Here is a 27,048-nt window from a genome sequence, read left to right as displayed (position 1 = left end):
TCTGAGCCCAGTGCTGTACCTGCAGGCCTCCCGAGGAGGCCTCATGCCCACTCCAGACCTAAAGTGTCCCCATGAGGGCTCTCCCTAGTACCCACCCGATGCTGAGATTTGGAACTTGGCTGCCCTTTTTTCTGACTCCCTCCTTTCAGTCAGACGGCGCTGGGCCCGTGCAGTGCCTCTCGGCCATCCTGATCTCTGCAGTGTGTCGCTGCGCGCTTCCGCACACAGCCTGCAGCTCAACCCGATCTCTTTCCAGAGACTACAGCCTCACCGTTCCCAAGCAATGCCTCCCCAGCCTCTACCTGATACCTCAACCCTGCTCCCACGCTTCCTACAGCCAGACTTTTATTTCGGTCCTGCATGCACGCTAAGCCTCACTGTACACCTGAGGTGCCCCCCTTAGCTCCTCAAGTCTACATGATCACCCAGGATGTGTGTGGGGCTCACCGTGAGAACTGAAGAAAGGCTGAAGTGCATGACTAACTTTTGTCCTGCCCTTTCCTAGATGCTACCTCCTCATTTCTGTTTCTTGACATTTACGAGTTGCAGGATGACTCCTGACAAGAACACTGCAGAACCACTGTCTAAACGGGAACAGCTGTGGCGGAGAGCATGTGGGTTTTTCTTCTAGCCATGTACTGTGGCAGGTTACCAGGGAAAGGATGTGATGGGTAATAAAAACACGAGAAGGCCTATGAAGCCCACAGAATACCTTGAGTTAGTAAAATTCAGTCATTTTTTTTTTTTAATAGCTTGCTGACTTCATCTTTTGGCAGTTAGGGCTGTTGCTTCATCTAGGGCAGCTTAAAAAAAAATACAGTTTCAGTCACGTGGTTGGGCAGCTGTTCAGGGAAGTGCCTCGAATGGCCCTGTAGAGCAGCAGAGGGGCTGAGATGGAGTAGAGCAACTCCATTCAAAATCCTCCATTCAGAATCGCGCCTCCATTCAAAAGCAAGGTTCGCTGAGCCTTGTGTGGAGTTTGTACCGTCATGTGGTAGAGCCCGCCTTCCCGCGATGGGAGCAGGGGCAGCCACTCTGGAGGGATGTGCAGAAGCAGCAGCAGCAGCAGCAGCAGCACCAGAGACCTCAAGCTGGACTTTAGAAAAGGAAAGTTGTTCTATGGGAAGGAGATGGTGTGGCAGGCAGAGACTGGAGACAGGCTCAGTCAGAGCAGTAGTCCACGGAGGCATGGAGGGTGTATGGCTCACTCTTTGGCCCTTTCCTTTCTTTAAAGAGTCCCCTAAGAAAAACACTTCAAGGTCATCATCTTCTTCCTGGCTGAAACTGGTGCTAAGCCTCGCGAGATAGCTATAATAAAAGAAACCACTCTGCATGCTCTGACTGGGGCCTGCCAGAGTCAGCGCCGCTCCCTGGGCTGCTCACAGACAGGATGCTGCTGACGGGTAAGTCCTCACAAATCTGACACGGCGAGCCGCCCTGCCACTGGCTCTGGGCTGAGGTCCTGACGTGCCTTGCTAGTGTCCCTTTTAGCAGAACTGCTGGCAGAGGCTGTTACCTGGGATAGAAAATGCCATCCTCTCCACACCTGAAGCACGAGACCTTGATGGAGAGTTCGTGTCCCTCCTCACAGGGCAAGAGAGGACATCCTGAGTCAGAGGGTGGCCCTGATTTTGAGGAAAAGGGGGGTCAAGCTGAGATCTGAAGCACTATTCTGCGTCTATTGCCTTGGAAGAAGGTCTCCTTGGCTATTCTGCCCCAGATTTCCAAGAAATTCAGCGATTATATCAACAGACACATTTTAGAGGGTTTGCTTTTTTAAGTTTCTTCTCAAGCAATCTTATGGCGTTCTAGTAAAGACACTGTCGAGAGTGTTTACCATTCATGTCTTTGCAAGATTGCAGAAGTCAGAAGAAAACGCTGTATAGGGACCTGAATTTTTGGCTCAGGAGGAAAAAAAAAAAACAACCCAACAACACAAGGCTGCGGTAGGGACAGTATGGCAATAATCAGAATCGAATGATCGAATCTGTCTGGTGAGCCAAAGCCAACAAGTGCAAGCACGCATCTGGAGCTCTGTCAAGCTGAAGCTGCATCTCCAAGCATGTGCTCTCTCTGAGAGCCCAGCAGGACAAACCTATCTTTCTGAACGATGCTTTTCTTAAAACTGTTTATCAAAAATATGTCTTATAGTACAAAGACCATAAAAAGAAAAGCAAGCAAATTCCTTGGTAAACAGTAACAAGCAAAAGCAGCTCAGACCTTAAAGGCCTGTTCCAGCCTCAAATTATGAAAATAAAATGCTGCTGCTCACCTGCTACCATGCTTCTACTGGCTGGCCCCACCTAGCTCTCCACGGGCTTTTGTTTCAGGCATGACTGAGAAGAAAAGATGCCGTTAACGGGGAGGAGCCACTCACAGAAAGGTGGCGGATGTTCATTTCAAACTTAGGTTCCACAGAGTGGATGAAAATAACCAGCAGATGCATTCAGGTGTCTGCTTGATTTACTGGAAATCCAAGGCTTCTGATCCAAAGTCTTTCACACCTCCACAGAGCTCAGGCTAATAAAGAAGACTGAACTATGGTGTGGCAGTTTGCAAGAAGGGTGGGTGTATTACGTTTGTTTATCTTGGTCCCACGCTGGGATTACTTACAGGTGATATGTTTCAATCGGGTGAACTTGACTCCATCCTGGGTTGTGTGGGAAGAGCACATGTGTCCCGATGTCCGTTACACTGGCGACTGCATCGGGGCCTGTGAACCCAGCTGCCCGTGCTCCTTTGCCTCCCTCCCGCTGGTGCTGCGGCTGGCGGGGGAGACTGGGTTGCACAATGAAGGCTGAAGAGAGGTTCTCAGCGGGTATTCAGCAGCAGGGAGTTGGCTTGATCTTGATAAAACATCCTAAACCATCCAGATGTTGACAGCTGCTGCTAGCTGTGGCCCCCATGAGCTCAGTGTGTCCAGAGGACAGGCTCCCCAGAGCCACCTCCCCATACACAAACCTTAGTGGCTACCAAGGAAGCCGGAGGGTGTGGAGGGGCTTTATGTTTAGTGACTAAACATGTATCCTGTAGGTCATGCTCAACATGGACGCTGGGAAACAACAAAGCGGATGCACTGATCCTGGCTTCTTGGCCTGCATGTGCCCGGCTGAGCTCTGGCGGGAAATAAAGGTGGCTAGCGTGTCAGAGGCACGGGGAAAGAGACCCTTTAACCGAAGGTTTAACAGGAGACAAAGACAAAGCAGAGCAGGTCAAGGCGCTGAGACTTGCCTCTGCAGGGGGAAGAAGCTTTACCTACAGGCTTTACTACGCATTGTAAGCGAGGATCACAAGAAGTAGTTTAAAAGTTCATGGTCACCCTGACATAGAACAGCACGAGATCATTCAGGGACACGTTCCCAACCTTGACCCCTGGCCCCGCCTCTTCTCTGAAACCACCTGGCTTGTTGGGTGCCCATGTGCACTGGCCGGTGATTGGGCAGTGATTTGGTGCCACGAGGCTCACCTGGGCAATCACACTGTCCTCAAAAGCCTCACCTTGGGGGGAACTTTGCAATTTAACCCTGAACCCCAAACTGTGCTCGGAAGCGCCGCCGTTCTTCCCAAACAGACGCTGACAGAAGAATACAAAATAAGAAAGGTGATCACAAAATCAAATCACAAAAGAAGTGACCCCCAACAGCCCATCTTTTTTTTTTTTCTTTTAAATTCAGGTTTTGTTCTCATCATACATGTCCAAAGAAGGCTCGATTGCGGAGAATTCACTCTCATACACCAGGCTCCGAGGTGACAAGGAGTTTCGGTGAAAGAAGTGACCACCTGAAAAAGAAATAAGTACAGACTTAGTCCAGGTCATCGGCCCACATTTCCCATGTGGCTTCAGAGACAAGAACGTCCATTCCCCTTCATTATGACCTCTTATTGGTATCTTTCCATAAAGTGCACCACTGAGCATGTTCCCCAAGCCTACAAGCACACTTTAAACATCTATGCCCCAACAAGATCCCTAAGAGGCTTACCACTGTAGCTCTTTCAAAAGAAAAGCTGGCTGAGGCTCTTCAAAAGATTCCACTGAACACTAAACTCTAGCAGCTTGTGTCTGTACTTCAGCTACCCAGGAGGCTGAGACTAAGTGGATCTCCATTGGAGATCCATAAGACCTTCTTCATAAGACCTCCTTCTCAACTAGTAGCTGAGCATGGCGTCAAGTACCTGTTACTCTAGTTATCGTGGGGAACAAAACTTAGGAGGATCACAGTCTTGGTGTACATTCACAGGATTTGATTTCGGTCTACTCAGAATGAGACCACACTTTTATGTTTCTCTTTTTTTGGTACAACCGGGTTGTTTTTTTACAGCTTTGAGGTAAAAATTGATATGCCATCAAATGCACATGCCTGAAGTGTAGTTTCAAGAGCTTTTATGTATATGCCTATTGAACCTGAATCAAGATAATGCACATATCCATCCGTTACTTGCCCATGTTCTCTGGTGTTTTGTGGTAATCCCTTCCCCTTCTCACCACCCTGCTCCAATGACTAGGGTAACAGCTTACGTCTTTCTAGAATTCTGTATAAAAAGAATCATATAATATAGATTGGCTCTGACAAAGGGAGTTGCCATGAACATTTGGGGACAGGCTGTGTGTGAACATATGCTTCATTCCACAAGGAGTGGAATGAAAGACGAGGGGGTGTATGCTTTTCAATTTTAAAAGAAAGTACCAGATTTCCCCCCCACCTAAAATACTTGTACCATTTCACATTCTTACCAGCAGTGCAAAGAAGTTCCAGCTTCTCACCAACTCTTGGTATGATCAGTCTTTTGCATTTTAACCATTCTTTTAGCCATTCTCCTTGTGGTTCTGACTTTCAGAGATGATTAATGATGCTGAACTTTCAAGTACTCTTTGGCCAATTGTATTTCTTTTTCTCAAAAAGGGTGGTGTGCATGTGTGGGAGATGGAACTTAGGATACTGCATTGCTAGGCAAGCGCGCTACCACTGAGCTCCGCCCCTGGCCTCTTGTATATCTTCTTTTGGGAAATGTTTTGTTCAAATCTTTTGCCCATTTGAAAAAAAAAAGGTTGTCTCTATATTATTGAGTAGGAGAGATTTTTGTTTATGCTTAAAAAATATAGATCCACCCAGGCGCCAGTGGCTCACTCCTGTAATCCTAGCTACTCAGGAGGCTGAGATCTGAGGATCACGGTTCAAAGCCAGCCCGGGCAGGAAAGTCTGTGAAATTCTTATCTCCAATAAACCACTAGAAAACTGGAAGTGGTGATGTGGCTCAAGAGGTAGAGTGCTTGCCTTGAGCTGAAGAGCGCAGGGACAGTGCCCAAGCCGAGTTCAAGCCCCATGACCGACAAAATAAAAAAATATAGATCCAAGTCTTTTGTCAGATAGTGCAAACACTGTCTTCTAGTCGGAGGCTTGTCTTTTTATTTTCATAACAATGCCTTCTGAAGAGCAAGTTTAAAAATGTTGCGAAAGTCCAATTTATTGATTTTTTCTCCTTTTATAGTGTGTGCTTTTGTATCAGATTTAAGAAATCTTTGCCAATTCCAGAACTTACTAAGGTCTTTTACTTATGTATTCAGTTAGATATGTGTGTGTGTGTGTGTGTGTGTGCGCGCGCGTGTGCACCATTAATGGGGCTTGTACTTAGGGTCTTCTGTTCTTGCTTGTAAGATTTTTAGATCAAGGTTAGAGCTCTATCATTTGAGCTATACGTCCACTGGAGCCAGCCTTTTGCTGGCTCAGTGGAGATAAGACTCTTTCAGATTTCTCTATTTAGACAGACCTCAACCTCCTGGGTAGTAATGACTGGCTAAATGTGTATAATTTTAAAACATAATAAAATATAATTTTAGCAAGATGAGGAATGCAAAACAGTTTGGTGACTCCTCAAAAAGTTAAATATAAGCCATGTACTAGATGGATCATGCCTGTAAATCCTGGCTACTCAGGAGGCTGAGATCTGAAGATCACAGTTCAATGTCAGCCTGGGCAGGAAAGACCGTGAGACCCTCACCTCCAATTAATCAACAAAATACCGGAAGTAGAACTATGGCTCAAATGGAAGAGTGCTAGCCTTGAGCAAAAAAAAGCTCAGGGATAGCACTGAAGCACCGAGTTCAAGCCCCAGGACTAGCACACAAAAAAAGTTAAATATAGACTCATATGACCCAGAATTTTCACTACCATCTGCACACTATAGAGATTGGAAACAATGATGCATACAGATTCTCATACATCAATATTCACAGCAGTAGTATTCACAACAGCTGACATATAGCAACAACTCAAATACCCACCCAATGGAGAACGTATAGATGAACTGTGCAGATGGACAATTACTCAGCCATAGAAAAAAAATGAGTACTGAATATATCGTACAATGCAAATCAATCTTGAACATATTATGCCAAGTTACAAAGGATCCCATAGTTTACACGATTCTATTCACAGGGAACAACCAGAGTTAAGTGTATCTGCAGAAATGGCATGCAGATTGGTACTTACAAGGGGCTGGTGGGAAGGTGAAGGCAGAGTAAATGCTTAACAGGCAGGGTCTTCCTTTGGGGATGAGGGAAACCCTGGAGTTACAGGTGGAGGTGACACACCACCGTGAATGACTTATAATGGGGGCGGATCACATCTTGGAAGAACCTACTCTCAGTTGGAAACAAGGTGAAAATGCGTTTAGATACTCCTAAGCTAGTGAGTATCACGGCCTAGCCTAGTCTGCCCTGTGTTCAGAACAATAACTTCAGCCTGTAAACTCTGGGCAAACCCCCTAAAGTGTTAAGTGTCAAATGTAGTTTATCTCACTGTGTACAATGGAGAAGACTGGCGTGAGTCTGTGGCTGACTAGATGCTTGCGCTCCTTTACCGTCTAGAATTTTGAGAGCGTATTGTTAGCCTAGGAAAAGGTCAAAATTCAAGTACAAGCTCCTATTGAATGTATATTATTTTCATATCAAATTAAAAAAAATCTAAGATAAACTATCATACTGAGAGTATTGCTTATGTATCAAATGTTACTGAATTACTCATTTCATGTTTAATTTTATGTTACATGAATTTCATCTTAATGAAAGGGTTGGAGCCAGGTGGTTCGTGCCTGTAATTCCAGCTACCTGGGAGGTGGAGACAGGAGGATTGTGCTTAGAGGCCAGCCCAGGCAAGTTATTGTGGTCCTAGCTACGGGGTGAGGTGGAGGTCGGAGGACCGCTATTCAGGGCTAAGCCCAGCCACAGTTAGTGGGAGACTCTATCTGAGAACAAACTAAACAAGTTAAAAGCAGGCTAGGGGGCAGGGAGGGTGCACAGCTCTAGTCAGTTCGAATCCCAAAACAAACTAAGTGCAAAACGACTTGGAGTGTGACTCAAGTGGTAGAGTACCTGACATGTGAGTTTGTGGCTTGAATTTTATTATGATGGCTTAGCGTGGTTTTATTTACTAAACTTACTATTCATAGAACTTCTTGAATCTGTGGGCTAACTTTTACTAGCTCTAGAAAAATCACAGTCATTATCTGTTTAAATAGTGCTTATGCTTCATTCTCTCTTTTCCTTCTATGGCTTTTTAGGGGGGGGGTGTGTGTGCCAGGGATTAAACCTAGGGACCTCTTGGTCTGTCTACCATGGAGCTGAACCTCTAGCTCTTCTAGGACCTGGACTGCATACATATTGTTTTTCCCCATTATCAAAAGACTCTTATGCCCTTGTCTATTTTTTTCTTCTTCTTTTTTTTTTTTTTTGGGTCCAGTCGTGAGGCCTGAGCTCTGGGCCTGGGCATTGTCCCTCAGCTCTTCAGCTCAAGGCTAGCGCTCTACCACTTGAGCCACAGCGCCACTCCTGGCTTTTTGCTTATGTGTTGCTGAGGAATCGAACCCAGGGCCTCTGGCTTGCAAGGCAAGCACTCTACCACTGAGCCACCTTCCCAGCCCTCTTCTTTTTCTTTTTGTATATCAGGTCTTTTTTCTTTTCTTCCCCCTGCTTCTTTTTGACTTGTGTTGCAGATCAGGAATCCTCTCTTTTGTGTTAAATTTATGTTAAAATCTCTTGTGAGTTTGTATTTTCAATGAGGTTTTATTTTTTATATGCTGGTCCTGAGGCTTGAACTCAGGGCTTGGGAGTTGTCCTTGGCTTTTACTCCAGGCTAGAGCTCTACCTCTTGAGCTCCACTTTGAGCTTTTTTGATGCTTCACTGGAAATGAGTCTCTGACTTTCCCGCCTAGGCTGGCTTTGAATCATATCCTCAAACTCAGCCCCCTTTAGCTAAGTGTGAGCCTCTGGCATCCAGTTCTAAAGGACCTTTCATTTCATTTATACTTTGTTCTCAAGCCCTAAGATGTTGTCATAAGGTTGTAATCAAAAGCTGGGTTCTGTCCAGAAGCTCACTTTTCTGGGTTTGAAGGGAAAGAGATAACCATTTGTGCCTTTATGTCTCAATGTACTTCACTGACTGTGTCTAGGCTCTCCTGGTGTTAGTCCTGTGATCAGAAAGAAACCACCTGTGGAGGGACCAGGCCAAGGTACCAACCTCTACCCCTGTATCATGAGCAGGGTGGTATGGTGGCCTTGAGAAGGATGGTACCACTTTCAGGCTACAGCCTAGAGCGACTCATGGTGGAAAACACCCCTTTCTCTCTAAGAACATCTGACCTTTTCTTTGGAAGGAATCTTCCTGAAAGCCTGGAAGGCTAAAAGAACTGGAGTACTTTTCATGCGTTCAGTAGCTTCCTTCTCCCTTCCCCGCAGCTTCAGCACTGCCTGGCAAGGCAGAGGACCCATGTTCATTACTTTTATCAATCCTTTTTTAGTTTTTGGCTGAAACAGGTAGGGTTGGCTGCTACCCTGGCTCCTGCTATTCCTGCCTACTTTTTTTGATTCCTCAGGGCAATTGAGTATTCTGCCAACAAGATCTCCAAACTTCTGAGGATGGGTTGTTGAGTGGGGATGGTGCCCGCTGATGCGTCTCTAGTGTACTGATACTCTTTGCCCTGGGCAGAGAGAGTTCTTCATGGAAGAAGGGGCTCAGTCCTTCCACCTCCTACCTACTGGTTTCTGGTTTTTTCTCCTTGATAATGGCCCCAACTCCACTTCCGGCTCTTTTGGTAGTTAATTGGAGATAACAGTGTTACATACTTTCCTACCTGAGCTAGCTTTGAACCACAATCCTTAGCTCTCAGCCTCTTGAGTAGCTAGGATTTTAGGTGCTCGGCTACTTTTTTCTTTGCAAAGTAATACTTGGTGGTGACAATGAAAGTACATTAAAGTAGTAGAAATAGTAACAATGTCATTTAAAGTCTTACATCTCCTGGTAATGTTGATGAATAAATATAATGACTCACCATAAATGAAAAGGAAAAGGCAGAAATACTTTGATTTCCAGTAGAATAAAATGATGTGGGGGAGGAATTATATTATTAATGTACAAAAATACTGCCAGACACCCCCTCTCTGCCCCCAAAACCAATCAACTGTATTGAGAAAGATGTAACAAGCTCTCTCTAGAAAATAAAGCCTGCAGTCAGCTGAACTCTCTTGCATTTTGAGATGCATTTTGAGGTGGCTTATACCATCAAGAGAGCCACTGAAACAATGAATCTCAATGAGCAGAAGAGTAATGAATAAACTGTGCAACTTCCAAAAATTTTCCAATGCCATATGCACATAATAACAGAGCCCTAAAATACACAAAGGAAAACCTGAAAGAACAGAAGGAAGAAATAGACAATTCAATCATAGAAGGTAAAGACACCTATACTCACCTTCCACAATGGAACTAGACAGAAGATACACTAAAGAAAAATTGATTATGATTATGATTATTATTGGTGGGTCATGAGGCTTGAACTCTGGGCCTGGGCGCTGTCCCTCAGCTCTTCAGCTCAAGTCAAGCACTCCACCACTTCAGCCACAGCGCCACTTCTGGTTTTCTGGTGGTTAATTAGAGAAAAGACACATGGACTTTCCTTTACGGGCTGGCTCTGAACTGTGATCCTCAGATCTGAGTCTCCAAAATAGCTAGGATTACAAGCATGAGCCATCAGCGCCCAGCTCTGATTGACTATTACTAACTAATCAGATCTAACAGACATCTATAAGAATGTTCCACCCACAACAGCAGAAATACACCCTCTTTTCAAATGTGTAGAGTACCTTTCAAGAGACTATATACATTAGGTTATAAAAGAAGCCTTATTAACTGATTAAAACCATATAAAGTATAATCTCCAACCAATGACTGAAATTCTTAAATTCAGGAGTTGAAATTTTTTTTTTTTTGGTCCGGTTGTGGGGCCTGAACTTTGGGCTTAGGCGCTGTCCCTCAGCTCTTCAGCTCAAGGCTAGCGCTCTACCACTTGAGCCACAGCACCACTTCCGGCTTTTTTCTTATGTGGTGCTGAGGAATCCAACCCAGGGCTTCAGGCATGCAAGGCAAGCACTCTACCACTGAGCCACCTTCCCAGCCCCCAGAAGTTGAAAATTTGTAACAATGAAATTTGGAGGGGAAGAGGGAAAGATAGAATGGGAAGGGTAAACAAAGGAGGAGGCTACAATGCTTGATAAGAAATGTACTCATTATCTTGCCCATATAATTGTAACCCCTCTGTACAGTATTTTCACAATTAAAAAAAAGAGAAAAAAAAACAATGAAATTTGGAAAATATGCAGGATTTATTTATTTATTTTCTTTGAGTTCGGTTGTGGGGCCTGAACTCTGGGCCTGGGTGCTGTCCCTCAGCTCTTCAGCTCAAGGCCAGTGCTCTACCACTTGAGCCACAGCCACTTCTGGCTTTTTTCTTTTTGCTTATGTGGTGCTGAAGAATCGAACCCAGGGCCTCATGCATGCAATGCAAGCGCTCTACCACTGAGCCACCTTCCCAGCCCAATATGCAAGATTTAAACATAATTCTATATGAGCAATGGGCCAAAGAAATTAGGGAAACTAGAGATGATTGAAATGAAAAAAAATGGCATATCAAATTTATGGATAGGTGAAGAACACCGGAGCAAATTTTTGGCTATAACATCAACTATTAAAAAAGCCAAGGGTGGTGGTGCGTGCCTCGTGATCTCAGCTGATCAGAATACTGAGAGAATCATTTGCTTATGAATTCAAGACCAGCTTAGACAATATATCAAGACTATGTCTCAAATAGAGAAAAAGACTTCAAGCCAGGTGCCGGTGGCTCATGCCTGTAATCCTAGCGACTCAGGAGGCTGAGAACTGAGAATCATGGTTTGAAGCCAGCCCAGGCAGAAAAGTCTGTGAGACTTAGGTCCAATAAATTACTCAGCAAAAGCTGGAAGTGGCATGGTGGCTCAAGTAGTAGAGCACTAGCCTTGAGCACAAAGAAGCTCAGGGACAGCATCAAGGCCCTGGGTTCAAGCCCCAGGACAGGCGGGGAAAAAAAAAGAGAAAAAATAAGATTTCAAATCAGGTGGGCACTGTGGTGAACATCTAGAATTCTTGTATTTTGGGAGGCTGAGGCAGGAGAACCACAAGTTCAAGGCCAGCCTGGGAAACATAGTAAGACCCTACATCTCTGCCTGCCCCCCACCAAAAAAACCCCTCAAATCAATAACCTGTCTTTCTTTCACCTTAAAAAAATTGACCTGGAAATGTTAAACTTAATTTTTTCCCTTTTATGCCAGGGGTAAAATTAAATAAAGGTGTTATCTACATGGGTTTGATAATAGAAACTAATATTCTCTAAATAATGAAAAAAAAAAAAAGCTAAAGCTTTCCACAAAGAAAAGCCCAAGATAAGATGGCTTCCAAACAGCTAAGGAGCTGGTATTGATCGTTCTTCAAACTATTCCAAAACACGGAACAGAAAAGACCACTTCATAATTCATTATGTAACACCATCATTATCATGATACCAAAGCCAGACAGATGATCACAAGATCAATATCTCTTATGAATGATGATGAAAAAATACTCAGCAAAATAAATCCAGCAGTGCATAAAAAAAGATTATATCCTATAAAACAAGCGAGATTTGTCCCAGGCATGTGAACTTGATCAACATACAAAAATCAATGTAATAGCTAGCTGTAGTAGCATTCAACCTGTAATTCTAGCATTTGGAAGGCTGGGACAGGAGGATTGTAATTGTAAGTCCAGACAGGGCTACATAACAAGATCCTGTCTTGCAAAAATACAAGCTAAAAACAAAACAATGTAATATACCATATAAATACAATAAAAAAGTCTTACAAGATCATTTTGATACCGGAAATACATTTGACAAAATCTAACCCTCGTATGCTAAAAATATTCAATAAGCTAGCATCTACAAGGTGATTTTCCCAACTTGATAAAAGGCATCTAATATATGAAAATCCTACAGCTAAATTCATAACCGACGTTGATAAAATGAAAGCTACCTTCATTCCACGATAATCACAAAATGTTGATGTTTGTTCACACCTATTTGAGAGTCTCACTTTGTTTCACCAATCTAGTATCTGAAGCTCTACCCATTGACAATGATTTAAAAAAATGAAATAAAATGATGTTCAGATTGTAGTGATGAACAGAAACTATGCCTATATGCAAATTATATCTTCTTCTTTTTCTTTTGATGGACTTTGGCCTGGGCACTGTCCCTAAGCCTCTTTGTGCTCAGGACTAGCGCTCTACCACTTGAGCCACAGAGACACTTCTGGCTTTTTCTGAGTAGTTTATTGGAGAGAAGAGTCTCATGGGCTTTCCTGCCCAGACTGGCTTCAAACCGTGATCCTCAGATCTCAGCCTTCAAAGTAACTAACATTACAGGTATGAGCCACGGGCACTCAGCTAATTATGTCATATTATACATAAAAAAATCCCAAGAATTTTATTAAAACAATGATAGTAAGTTCAGCAAGCTGCATGATAAAAGTAACAAACAAAAAACACATTCATTTCTGTAAGAATTAAGTACTGATACAAAGAACATTTATAATCCTTGAATACTTTATACTAAACAGCCAGATGTAAAAGGTTACATATTATATAAAATGCCAAAACAGGTAAGAGAAGAGATTTATGGTTTCAAAGGTTGAAAGGATATATAATTACAGCTAATGGATATATGATTTTTTGGGGGGGTGATGAAATTTCTGGAATTAGACAGTTATGATGGTTGCTAACCATAACCTCAGTCGAAAACTATAATCTATGGAAACATACACCCTGAAAGGGTAAATTTTATGGTTAATGAACTATATTTCAACAAAAACCAGAGAACACCCCTTTAATGTTCTATCAAATTGATTATGACTGCTGAAATTAATTAAAAGGAATGTTATGAGTAAGCAAGATTCTTATTTCAGGTATGTTGAGGTGGAAAGTTGAGAATTCACTTTTCAAAAAAATTTTGCAAGTACTGATCATCCTTTGAGCATACAATGTAATATAACGAAGTATTTCAAGATTTTCCTCTTCAATGAAACAAATATTACATTTATACACATACAGTTATATTCATCCAATACTTTTGAGTAAAAAGAATGTTTTGGACAGATACAATTCTTTTTTTTTAACCAATCAGTGTGTATTTTGGAAACTCTTATAGTCATTCATCCTTCATCCCACAAATATTTATTGAGCACTTACTACGTGGAAAGCACTCTACTCTAGGTATGAGAGTGATAGTTTAAGTCTTTGCTGCTCTGGAAGGGGAGATGATGTGTTTGGCAGAGGTGATCAACTATAAGCAAAGGAAAGAGAAATGACCAGAGTGAATGACATCTTTGAAGAAAATAAGAGCCAGGGGAGCATTACTGTGCAAGGTGTCTGGCTTAATAGAAACAGTGTCACGGTCTTCTCCTGGGGAGTCACAAACATATCCTTACTGTGACACCCAAATCAGCCTTTGAGACACAAGTTGGTGAATAATACTCAACAGCACAGTCTTTGTATTTTATTATTTATTTCTTTTAATACAAAGCTTTGGCATTAGCAATTTTATGAAAAAATAAAATGTACTAAAAATAAACGCTTGTGTGGCATGATTGGTAAATGATGCACAAAAATAGGTTCTTTTTTCCTTCAAGGCAATCAGAAAGCAGTTTTCTTCTTTAAAACCATTCTACCCTATGGAACAAAAGGAAAAAAGAGGTCATGAATTAGTTAAAGGGAAGTTATCAATATTAAAAGTAACAGAGACATGATCCTAACTAAAGGGTGGCCTGGGACTGTTCCCCATTGTTCCCCCAAAACGTCTGGTAAGTCCAGAAAGCAATTAGAATTTGCCTGAAACCAGCAATTTCACTTGTGTAGCAAGTGACTCTTTGGTATAGAAGTGTTTGGCCATTCCCAAAGGAATGCAGGAAAGATGTAGGCTAACAGCACCTTGTTTAGTATACAGGGACAATTACCATCTGATTTACAACTCCTCCTGGTCTCAACATATGTGGTAAGCGCTGAGTGTGCTGGAATCTGTGGCTACACATAGTTTCTTTAAAATATGTTCCCCTTTTAGTGCTCAAACAGAAGTGTAAGAGTTGAAGAACAATTTTTCCAAGGACATATAGTTCTCCCTTTTCAGGAACCCTCCAGATTTTGTGTCCAGATGTGTGTGTGTGTGTGTCCAGATTTTGTGTCCAGATGTGTGTGTGTGTATGTCCAGATTTTGGGTCCAGACGTGTGTGTGTGTGTGTGTCCCTTTACCAGGTGCTAAAATGTACCTCAAGTCTTTTGACATGTTCTTTGTTACCGTCACATTTCTGCTGCCTTCTTTGTGGCCCCTGGCCAGGTGGAGCTGCCCCGCGTCCTGCCCCTGTGCTCTGGGTCATTCCCTATGTGGGGCACCCACACGGGTTCCTTTCCACTCATCTGCACACTTCCCAAATCATGTCTCTAGCTCTGCTCTCTTCCCTGTTCTATATGCTACGTGCCAGATCTGTGCCTCAAACCTCTTAAGCTTTTGGTTATCACGCCTCTTTCATTTGTTCTCCTTTCTACCACCTTCATTTGCTCAACTCCTATTTTTGCCTAACCTACTGTTCTGCCTCTATTCTCCATTCCACTTCAAAGAAACTTGGCAGCCCCCAGCAATTATCTTTCTGCTGACAAGCCTTAGATATTCCCACTGTGTAGAAGAATAAAACCCAAACTTTGCAGTCTGCCTGCCGCCTCCGCTGCCACTCTAGTAGACACATCAGACCACACAGCACCCCGGACCTCCTGTTTTCCCCTCCCTCAGATCCCTCAGGGGCTCTCTGGAGTCGTCTAAGACAAACAGTAGAAAGGAAAGAGCTGGCTCTGAATCCCAGTGCCCTTCATTTAGTGGCTCTTGGGAATTCCTCTGAACTTCCGTTTATTCCTTGTTGTCTAAGTGTCTCATGCTTAGAGGGGCTAAAAGGAGAAGTGGATACTAAGAGAAAATAGGGAGGCCAGATGATGGTACAGGCCTGCTATTGCCAAACGAGGGCAGCTGATGCAGGAGTGTGAGTTTGAGACAGCTTGTGCCACACAGTGAGCCAATCTGGGCAATAGGACCACAACACAAGTTTTTCTGGACTACAGAAAAACTCCAAAAAAAAAAAAGGAGCCCTAATGCAGCAATTCACTTCAGAGGGACAATGGTACTGGGATTGAACCCTGTATACCACCACTTGGACCACATTCCCAACTCCAGGGTTAACTAAATCTTTGCTGGAACTGCTATAATTAAGGCACTCTCAGTACAATAAAAAACAAAGGTGATTGCCAGTAGGAGCAGAAAGTATTTGAGAGTTTAGAATTTAAATTCTTTTTTTTCTTTTGGTCGGTCATGGGACTTGAACTCTGGGCCTGGGCGCTGTCCCTCAGCTCTTCAGCTCAAGGCGAACGCTCTGCCACTTGAGCCACAGCGCCACTTCCAGTTTTTTAGTGGTTTATTGGAGATAAGAGTCTCACGGACTTTCCTGCCCGGGCTGGCTTTGAACCGCCATCCTCAGATCTCAGCCTCCTGAGTAGCTAGGATTACAGGCGTGAGCCACCAGTGCCCGGCTAGAATTTAAATTCTTTAAGCCAGTGTTTCCCAAACTGCAAGATACAACCTACTAATGACTTATAAAATCAAGTTAGAAACTCATAACTAACATTAACCAAAAAAAACAATGAAAGAAACCTCTAAGCTCAGAACAGACATATAAGCAAATACTGAATGCAGTGAGGGAAATGTTTGTAAGATTTCTGTTTTAGTCGTATTTGTGTTTTAGTCAAATATGTACTGGTCAGTACAAATTGTATTTTTTACAGTGACAGAGGGCAAAGAAAAACTTGAAAAACACTGCTTCTGAGGGAGGTGAGTGGAAGGTGACCCAAGCCCTGTTCTTAAGGCACAATTAGTCACAGAGGAGTACTTAAATAGTATATTATCATAACAGAAGGGCTATGACTTTAGATACATTGACTTTTGATCTAGCCAATAGTGTTAAGTCCTTGGCAAATGGTGTCCTTGAGGGCAGTTTCTTTTTAGCCTGTCATAGGGCTTGAGCTAAGGTCTGGGCACTGTCCCTGAGCCAATTTGTGCTCAAGGCTAATACTCTACCACTTGAGTTGAGCCACAGCACCACTTCTAGCCTTTTTTTTCTTTCTTTTTTCTTTTTGTTGGCTGTGGGGCTTGAACTCTGGGCCTGCGTGCTGTCCCTCAGTTCTTCAGCTGAAGGCTAGGCTCTATTACTTGAGTCATAGCACCACTTCCAGCTTTTTCTGTGACTAATTGGAGATAGGACTAATTGGAGATTCCTGCCTAGGCTGGCTTTGAACCAAAATCTTCAGATCTCAGCCTCCTCAGTAGTTAGGATTACAGGTGTGAACCACCAGCACTGGACTACTTCCAGCTTTTTCTGGGTAGTTTTACTGGAGATAAGAATCTCATGGACTTTCCTGCCTGGGTTGGCTTTGAACTGTGGTCCTCAGATCTCAGCCTCCTAAGTAGCTAGGATTGATTATAGGTGTGAGCCACCAGCACCCAGCTTGGCTGCTTATTGGTAGTCATCAACACACAAAGGAAGCCAGGTCCTATCTGGATTCTACATGCCTGCCTTACACCCGACAGGCTGCTTCATCATGCCCACAGGATTCAAGAGAGAATGAATACACTGAACCAATTGGTTATTCAAATTGTAATGTACAAGGTCAGACTAGCAGCACTGTTAGGAAAACAAACTATTCTATCAGATGTAGGTGTAGTGATGTTTTCTATTGACAGATATTACATCATCAAAAGATCTTTAAGCCTAATTATATCTAGATAAAAGTTACCTAGAAAATTAAACAGGGTGATTTAAAATGAAAAAGGGATTTCATTTTGATTGTAGATTTCTTGACAAATGAGGCAGAAAAACTAAAGATATATTTCAAAGAATTATAAATGAAGCATTATAAATTCATTTACTATAAACACCTTTCTTCTGGAATAAAATTATATAAGAATCATCAACATTTTTGATACATTGGGTAGGAACAGTCATTTATTATCTTTTCTATTATCCATAATAAAAGTGGCCTTTAAAAATTAAGTAACTTATTGTAAAAAACAAAAAATATAAAAAAGCACAAATTAGAATTCTAATTTAAGACCATCACTATGAAGACATTGGTGACTATCCTTTCAAATGTTCACATGTGTGAAAATACACATGCACACATACACATGCACACATACATTCGCTCTCATTTTTTTCTTCCTAAATGAGATCATGAATATTGTCCTTCAGAGTGGATTTGATTGAAGGCATAGAATAGTCAAATGAACAATTGCAAATCAACCCTCTACAAAGGCTAATGGAGGAGAGTTGGACTAAGACATGGATCAAAGATCCATGACTTAGATTTTGAGTCATGCAGGCATTTATTCATGGAACTAAAATAATATGACCCAAGTACTTAGTGTTCTAATAGGGAACATGTCCATTGAGCATTCTCTAAAATACCTGATGCATAAACTAAGCACCTGGAAGATTCTGAATGCTAGTCAGATGACCATCAAATTGTTAATAATTCTCTGCAAGTGGCCAGTGTCAGCATTTATTTGTAGTGTTTATCACTCATTGGTAAACATTTTAAAGCTTGTATTATTATCCAACCTTATGGATCAGCAGGGGAATAAGCAAAAGAGGTGGCAGTAGGTGAAATAATTATTTCTCTCTGAACTGAAGATTGAATCATAGGCACTCATAGAGCTCCTAGAGTTCTGTATTCTTTCGTATGGAAGAAATTAAATTCATTTGTCAAAGGATAAAGGCAGATGGTCATTTATAGAACTTTGATAGAATCTCAACAGAATTGGTTTGGCTAACATTTATTGAGCACTTAATATGTACCAGGCACTGTGCTAATAAGCACTTTATATATTAATTCTCTCAACATCTCTATCATATACTCCAACCACTAATCTCTGTTTCATGGATTCAAATAAGCTCCAGATAAATTTAACTATCCAGGTCTCACAAATAAAAAATGGATGAGCTGAAAGCCAAATCCAGGAGTTTCTGACTCTGAAATCTGAGCAATAAACATTGTGCTTGGCTGAAGGAAAACTGCTCAGTGGCACCAAGAGAAGCAGTTGGCTGCTGACCTAACGGATGGGGTGGAGACCACTCATCAGAAGGTTAAAGATGCAACCATGATAACCTCCCAATATGGAATGGGTCACTGATGTCAAAAAGGATTTTTTTTTTTTTGCAGGTACCTAGCCAATAGCTCAAGTTAGAGTAATAAAATCCAAGTCATGGCAAGTGGAGGTTCCTTGTTTCTACAGGGGGGCAGTATTAAATCAATTGAATGGAACAGCTTAGTTATTCTTAATCACTTAAAGTGCCAGGACATAACCAAATAAGGAAGTACCAGTACCACTTACGTTTAAATTTGGGCAGGGACCCAGAGATGCTTCCACATCTAACTAATTTTCATGAATACTGGTATAAGGAAGTACTGAACAGAAAATAACACGATTTAAAACAAAACCAAAGAGACTCTTCTTTATCTAGTCACAGTGGAATGATACTTTTGGAAAAGCACTGCATCAAAATGGACCTTAAGAGTCTTCTAAGCCCATTTTTCATCTTTTGAAAAACATCTTACCTATAGCAGCCCTGACAAGAAACACTGGTGTCCACTTGCACCCCCAACTCTTTATACTCCCCAAAGCAAACTGTCTTAACTTCTCAATAAGAAGCTCAACTGATGTTCTCCCTGGTACCAAGGTGAAATTTACCTTTCTGTAACTTACACTAGTCCCAGTTTTGCCTGTATAGATGTAATTTACCCTGCTTTCTTCTACCTCCTGTCTCCCAAAACATTTGGAAAGAGCATATTTTTTTCCTGATCACTTCTTTTCTGTAAGAATTCTTCAAAAATTTCAGTTGTCTCCTAAAAGCTTAATATGTATAAGACTCTAAATAAAGTCTGATGGGCCCCTATCATATTTATATCACTGATGAGGATGCTGACATTCTTTACATATAAAGACTATACTGGTGCCCTTGACATTTGTGGATTCATTCTGAGCTTGTGGCTAACGAAAACCTCCAGATACTTTATTCTTACTTTATTTTATTCTTTACTATTACTCTTCTTAAACATGGTGAATTCCTAATCTGTGTAACTGATATAAAAGATAAATAAATTATTTTGCTTACGATCCCACTGGGATCAGTATGAAGCTGGTGGAAAGCCAATTTTCGCCACCTTTATGAAAACTGTATTTTCTTGGGATCATCTGGCACATGCAATCCAAAAAACAATTTGTTACTTACTCATTAGCATTCAAGCTAGCTGTGGCTCTGATGATCATGTAGCAGAGTGTGAGAGCACTGAGGAGGCCAAAACTGGCAATAATAAACCATTCTTCTGTTGACAAAGGAAAGGGAGGAAATCACTCTGGGGAGAAGGTTTAAGTCAAATCGATGTCAACACTTCCCTCAAATGCAACGAAGCAGACGTCAACGGAGGTGTAAGCCAAGATTGGCTCAAGGAAGTGAAGCAGGAGGAGGGTTGCCAGAGAGCTACTAACTGGAGAAGGTTAGTGGAAGTACTGGTAAAAGCTGCAAGTAGAAAGGAAAGCATGGCCCAACCATTTCTTCCAGTTTCCTGAGGTCTGTGAGGAGTATGGCCACCAAAAAGTAGATAGGAGAAGTATATATAAAATTCCACATGGACATAGGTATTTTCATTGTTTATTTCAATGGCAGAGTAATCATACTTAGAACTTTCCCTTTGGTCATTTCTGCATGGTTGTAACGCTTACTCTTAAAGGCTCAGAAATATGTAGTGGATCTTAAAGGTTTAGGGGATATTCTGAGCAGTCTACAAGCTGGTGTTCCATTGCATTCACGTCTATGTTCTTATATATTACTATATTTAGGGTATTTAAATAAGAAAATCTCTCCAGTGGCTCAAGATAAGAGGTTCATGACCCCACTGCCTAGAAGCAGCATTGGTTTTCTTGTTTTGTTGAGAAGGAGGAGGAGGTGATTGACAAAGTATCTGGCCCACCAAAGAGTTTCAAAGTCTGGTATATGGAATTCTAAGGTGGGTTTGTCTGTTATTTCTCCCTCTCTCCTTTCTTTTCTATTATTATTATTATTAATTTTCATGGTGCTGGGGATCAAGTTGCTGAAGATCTTCTGCATTCTAAGTCCACCACTGAAATACATCTCCAATCCTCTTTTATCTAGTCTCTCTCTTCCTTTCTCCCTTTTTTGCTGGGCCTGGGTACTATCCTTGAGCACAAAAGCTCAAGGATAGTACTCTACCACTTGAGCTACAGCCCCACTTCAGCTTTTTGTGGCTAATTGGAGATGAGAATATCATGGATTGGACTTTCCTGCCCTGCTGGATTCAAACTGCAATCTTTAGATCTCAGCTTTCTGAGTAGCTAGGGTTACAGGCATGAGCCAACAGTGCCCAGCTTCTCTCACTTTTCATATAGTCTAGTTATCTTTCTCTTTCCCCACTGTTTCTCCTTTCTGTTGGTAATAACAACAAAAGCTCCTGAAAACCAATCTAGCTTTCTTTGAATTCTGAACTGTAAAGTATTTCTTAAACACAGCAACAACTAGGGTTGGTTTAATTGAGTAATAATCAGTAAAACTTCCTCAATCTTTAATAAGGTAGAGAATTATTTATACCTCAAATACCAAACATTTGTATATAAAAATTACGTATAAAATGGGTTTTTAAAAAATTAATCTGAGTTTTTTCTTCTTTTTTTTGAGGGGATACTGAGACTTGAATTTCAGATCTGGCATTTGCTAGGTAAGTGCTCTGCCACTTGTGCTACAGCTCTGAACTCTGGCTTTTTTGGTAATTTATTGGAGATAAAAGTCTCACTGACTTTCCTGTCTGGGTTGGCTTTGAACCATGATCCTCAGATCTCAGCCTCCTGAGTACTTAGGATTACAGACAGGCATGAGCTACCAGTGCCTGGCTTGCCTTGGCTATTTTAAGGTAAGGCATTGTTTTATGCCTGGGCTGGCTTGGGGTGTGATCCTCCTTATTTGAAGTTCCTGGTGTCACTGAGGATGATAGGTGTGTTACTGCTGTGCCTAACCACTGTGCTGCCCTTGTAGCTTGGATAACAGACACATGCCACTGACTCAGTAGTCGCATGAACTTTTATTCCCAGGCTGGCCTGAACTATGATCTCTCCTCTCCATCTCCTAAGTAACTAGGATTACAGGCTTGAGCCACTATACCTAGCCACACCTCGAGCTCTTCACCTGGGCTTGGTGACTCCCAAAACAGCCTGCAAAACTGTTGTGTAAAGAGCCCTATCTCCAGAAAGGGGTTTCTGAATTTTCCATTTGATTTTTAAAGGCTTTCAAAAAATTAAGATTAGCTCTTCAGGATTTCAGGATGCTGAGTTTTGTTCTATGAGGCTTATCTCAGTCAGATTTATTAGCTTATATTACTAAAATGCTTAGCAAACTTTTTCAATAACAGGGTAGTCACCACACCTTCTAGTATAATTTTCTTTATCATTAAAGCTTTTTATTTAAGAAAAATGAGCCCTCAAGAATCCATGTAAAATCTACCATTTTGATGTGTTTTTATTTTGTTAGGACAAATGTATACAAGGCATTAAAAAAAATCAGAGGTGAATGATTATCAATACCAAGAAGCTCAAGATAGCCTTCTTTCTTCTTTTTCTTCTGTGCGTGTGTGCGTGTGCGTGTGTGTGTGTACTTCTGTTGACTGAACCAAGGGCCTCACATGTATGTGCTCAGCACATATTCCACCATCCAGCTATACTCACAATTTCTTAGAGTTTGTACATGATAAACTAATATCTAAAACTTCAATTATGTCTATATTACTGAATTCTGAGTACACATAGTTCTTTGTGTTTGTGTGTGTGTGATTTTATTTATGACAATTATTAACCAAAGAGAAGTTAACACTACCACAGAGACACCCCACATGCCCTGGTGTATTTTTGTAGCAATCCAGTACAACTAGGGTCCTGGTCACTTCTGTCCTCTCACGGCTTATTTTGCATAGTGCCTTGCACACAGAGGGTGCTGTCTGAATCTACTGCAGTTGTGCTACAGGGTTTCAGTAGTAAAAGCAGAGGTAACTTGGGTGTGCTCTAATTGCATGATTTTATTTATTGGCATCATGGGTAAATTTTGCTAACGGTATTTAATTTGGTATATGAAGTGACTACTTTTTATCATCAAAAACAAGATTTTGAAAGGTCGTTTTATATAACATACAACAAAGTTTGTGCTTAATGTAGTAGTAGGTGCTCAATAAATGTCTGATGAAGGACTTCCAAAAGCTCATTAACAGCATTTGCTCCTTTATGATCAATGTTGTTTTTTTTTCTTTTTAAGAAAACTAGACCATAAAACCTTAATGCCAAAGTAGGAGAACCATGAAATGCTCGCAAAACAAATGATTGTGAAATGGTAAGAAATGAACTTAAAATTAATATGAAAGAACAGTTCTATTTATACTGAATGCAGGTTCTTCAAGTGTAGAACATAGATACAATTAAACCTGGGAAATCATTTTCTAGTGATAATCTCTGCTTGGTCAAAAAACACACGTTTCAACTGAACTCAGATAATACATGCTTTAATATATCAAGAGAAACTAACCCCGGTGGTAAGCAGAATCCCATCAGTTTCAGGGTTTGAAGCTCTAGGCAAGCAACAGCATAAATCAGAAAAGGTAGAACCAGAAGGGAAACCAGAGATGGGTGAAAGGTTGTTAGATGGAAACTGCACATGAAGAATGAAATTGAAGAAGAGAGCTGGCATGTTACCAGGTGAATGTCTCCAATGCCCACACACGCCATCAGCCCATTCACACTTACACAAGCATTGCCCTCAAAATATTCAGCACATTTCTGTTTTGCTTGCCACCCATTGAATAATAAAGACATTCAATAGTAGTCCAGAATAATATTTTTTTGGTATATGATTTTTTGGCTTGTCTTCCATCTCATATACAATTATATCGGAGTTAAGTGTCAATAGATCAAACTTTCATAAAAAGTATACGACAAAGTCAGCAATGACAGGCCATCTCATATGTTCCTGGAGTTGTGAATTTTTAGTATCAAATTCTAGGTTCATTTTTCACTAAGTTGCCTGTGGCCTGGAGGATGAAGAGAACCACTGCTCAGCGATACCACATTTCAGTACTGCAGCTGTCAGCTGACAACACACTCCAATGTCTCCCCTTAAATTGTTTGCCATGCAGTTGATTTCAAAACTCAGTTTAAAAAACAATTACTAAGTCAAGCCTCTGAATGACCTCTCAGCAAATGCAGCTATTCCTACTGATTATACACAAATACATACGTTCCTTATCATAAATAAAGTTCTGTCATTCCAAGTATCACTTTTAACAAAAGTCCACATTGATTTCTTGGTTACAAAGGCACTGGCCCTGGTGGCCTTAACTTTCCCCTTGACAGTTTCACCGCATGCCCAGCACAAGAAGCAGTGCAGCTCTGTGTCTGGCAAAGGCTCCCCACTTACTTGTTACTGCAATGTTGATTTCTCCTGTTCTAGGAGTGAGCTCCCCATCCTGAGGAAGTGGTGATATCCCCGAAGTTCGAAGTGGCTCAAGGCCAAGGGAGGTGTCATTGGCAAGGTCACCTAGGGCTGATCTTCGGTTAACTGCTTGAGTTCTGGTGAGCCTTTCCATATCAAATGCTACGTTATCTGTACATGGCAGATTTGGCTGCAAAAATATTTCCACGTTAAAAATAGTTGTAAGAACAAGATCTTTCACAAAGTCCTGAATGTGTGACACTTATTGCAAGGACTTCACCGAGCTTTTTTCCACATGATTTCTTCTAGTTTCCCTGCCCATCTGCCTTTTCTACTCTTATTTTAGAGGTTTTCTTCAGAAGGCAGATGATCTTCCAAAAATGGTACAAAGGGAAGTCAAAATCCACTGCAGTAACTGAGAAAACTAATAATTGCAACTTGGTAAAGAGATGACAACTTTCTGTGGACATTATCATAGATTGAAGAATCATAATTACTATTATAAGGCTGGTAAATACCCAGCTTCACAAATGACCAATTGCATTGCTTTGGTTAACATTAAATGTTAATGTTGAGACCCCTTTAACAAAATGAATACCAAGAAGCTGAAGCATGTTGGGGGTGGGTACCAAGAGATGGGGTACATGAACGGGGGGATGAAGGGTGAGAAAATACAGTCATCATATTCAATGTACATGATATAAAAATTGAACCATGATATTTGTGGGTATGGATGGGCGGGGGAGAACAACGGGAGGGTAACAATGATCAAGATGTAGTGTACTCATAACGCAACTTTTGGAACTGAAATCCCTTAGTACACTGCTTAATAGAAATAAGTATTAAAAAATCTTGAGGCATAGCAGATAGCAGATGACATAAAATACCTCTTTCATCCTATTAACTCCTCTTAAATGCTCCATTTATCAGGTATTCAATTTTGAAGTATCTTCCATATTTAAACACAAATAACGCATATAACTAAGAGCAGATCTAAGGTGAAAACATTTTTAAACTTTAGGAAAATATCTGTTTTAAAAACCTAAACACCCAGTCCTAAAGGATATAGTACACACACACACACACCTGTTGGGAGCCAAGTCACACACACCACACACACACACACACACACACACACACACACACACACACACACACACACACACACACACACACACACACACACACACACACACACACACACACACACACACACACACACACACACACACACACACCCTGTTGGGAGTCAAGTCTATAAATGTAAAAAAGTGGCTACAAACCCTCTGTCTTAACAATATGAATCATTTGTTTTCCCTGCAATCTCCAGTTCTTTTTTTTTTTTTTTTTTGTCGGTTGTAGGGCTTGAACTCTGGGCTTGGGCGCTGTCCCTCAGCTCTTCAGCTCAAGGCGAGCGCTCTACCACTTGAGCTACAGTGCCACTTCCAGTTTTCTAGTGGTTTATTGGAGATAGGAGTCTCATGGTCTTTCTTTCCTGGGCTGGCTTTGAACCACCATCCTCAGATCTCAGCCTCCTGAGTAGCTAGGATTACAGGCATGAGCCACCCACGCCCAGCTTTCCAGTTCTTTTTGCTTGTTCAGACAGCACAGGACAAGTAAGAGTTGGGAAAAGTGTCTGACGGAAGTTTGTACAGAGAAGCACTAGTCAATCAAACCCTGTGTCTGTGGCTTTCTGGGCAAAGGAATTCCACTTTTAGATCATTCCAAAGCCCTATTTGTAAAAACAAAAACAAACAAAACCCTATAGTACAGTATATATCTGTGCTGTCAGAGGAGGCTTATTACAATTATTACATTTACAGAATTTAAAAATCTGGTATAGCTAAATAACAGACTTTTAAAAAGAATTTTCACTAAAAACAGGAAAAGTATTAGCACCTGAAAGAACAGATTGGAGTCAATAACAGAGCTAATATTTTCCAAGTCTCTACTATATGTGAGGCACCAATCTCATGTGCAAGGAGACATTTGGTAAGACTGGGAGACTTTCTTTTTCCCTTAAGATATGGGTGCGCTCTCACTATCCTGTCCAGGCAGGTCCTGAATTTATGTGCTCAAGTAACCCTCCGCTTTCAGTCTTCTGAGTAGCTGGGACCCCAGGTGTACACAGAGGTACACCTCTGTGCCTGGCTTTGGGAACACGTCTGACATTCTGAGATGCATCCTGACTGGCTTCACGCTATTAGCCTTTATGGATAGGGACTAGGGATAGTACTGCAGTCTTCCATGCACAGGACTGTCCCTCACAAGGAAGGAATTACCTAGTCCCTGAAGTGCCAGTAAGGCCAAAAGGACCTCTGGAGAGGAGGATAAATGGGGCATTATTGCCCCACAGTACTACACTCAAAGTGTGCTCTTCTAGTATGTTTCAAGTAGAACTACTTAAAATCTTTTTTGTTATAAAGCTAAAATGCCAAGCTCAACTGCTGGAGCAAACTCAATGTTTTGTTCCATGAGGAAATGACTCCATTTTTTTTTTTTTTGTATTTTACTTTCTTCTAGAAAGGATAACTCAAGAGACATATACTTGTCTTAAGCAAGTTCTCATTTTATGATCTGGCACACATTGTGGCTGAACTCTACCCAACATACCCCGCTAATGCCCTGGCCAGGACGTTCAAGCTTCTCTAGGGGTTTTGATCACCATCTGCCTTCACTGCTTACAATTTAGCACTGCCAGAGGAAAACTTGAGGAAGAAATGTTAAGTGATGACACCATTTTCTATTATATCCAACACAAGCCAAATTACACCACCACATTTACTACTAAGTCAAAAGTCTATATCCTGTACTTTGGGATATTGTTTTGTCCAACAGAAGTATACATTTAAAAGTAGGCTAGCACACGTATTTATCACCCTTGCTAGAGTCCCCCCCCCCCCCAGGTAGATTAGACTCTGAGATAATTAGGAAGAAAAGCACTGTTAAGATGGTTATATGACAAAAAAGATAATGTGTTCTTGGGAGATTAACTATGTCTGTTAAACAACTGCATTATAGTATATTACACTTAGAGTTCATTCTATACAAAAGTAGTGACAAAATAGGCAACATAC

The 27,048-nt window shown here is 41.5% G+C and overlaps 2 protein-coding genes across 2 annotated transcripts in view; both read right to left on the bottom strand.

Moving 5' to 3' along the window:
* Positions 1-2,282, bottom strand: part of Tbc1d9b (TBC1 domain family, member 9B (with GRAM domain)) — a 42,935-nt gene extending 40,653 nt beyond the window's left edge. The window contains exon 1 of the mRNA XM_013030884.1: positions 2,273-2,282. Within this exon, the coding sequence (XP_012886338.1) occupies positions 2,273-2,282 (10 nt within the window). The remainder of the gene's footprint in view (positions 1-2,272) is intronic.
* An 11,579-nt stretch (positions 2,283-13,861) lies between these two features.
* Positions 13,862-27,048, bottom strand: part of Rnf130 (ring finger protein 130) — a gene marked incomplete at its 5' end in the record, with an annotated part of 87,648 nt that continues 74,461 nt past the window's right edge. The window contains 3 exons of the mRNA XM_013030883.1: positions 13,862-14,066; positions 19,721-19,814; positions 23,957-24,161. Of these exons, the coding sequence (XP_012886337.1) occupies positions 14,051-14,066; positions 19,721-19,814; positions 23,957-24,161 (315 nt within the window). The remainder of the gene's footprint in view (positions 14,067-19,720; positions 19,815-23,956; positions 24,162-27,048) is intronic.

This window comes from Dipodomys ordii, unplaced genomic scaffold (assembly GCF_000151885.1).
Source record: "Dipodomys ordii isolate 6190 unplaced genomic scaffold, Dord_2.0 Scaffold135, whole genome shotgun sequence".
In the NCBI taxonomy this organism is placed as follows: Eukaryota; Metazoa; Chordata; class Mammalia; order Rodentia; family Heteromyidae; genus Dipodomys; species Dipodomys ordii.
The sequence above is the reverse complement of the archived record's forward strand: the minus strand, read 5'-3'. Positions and strand labels throughout refer to the sequence as shown.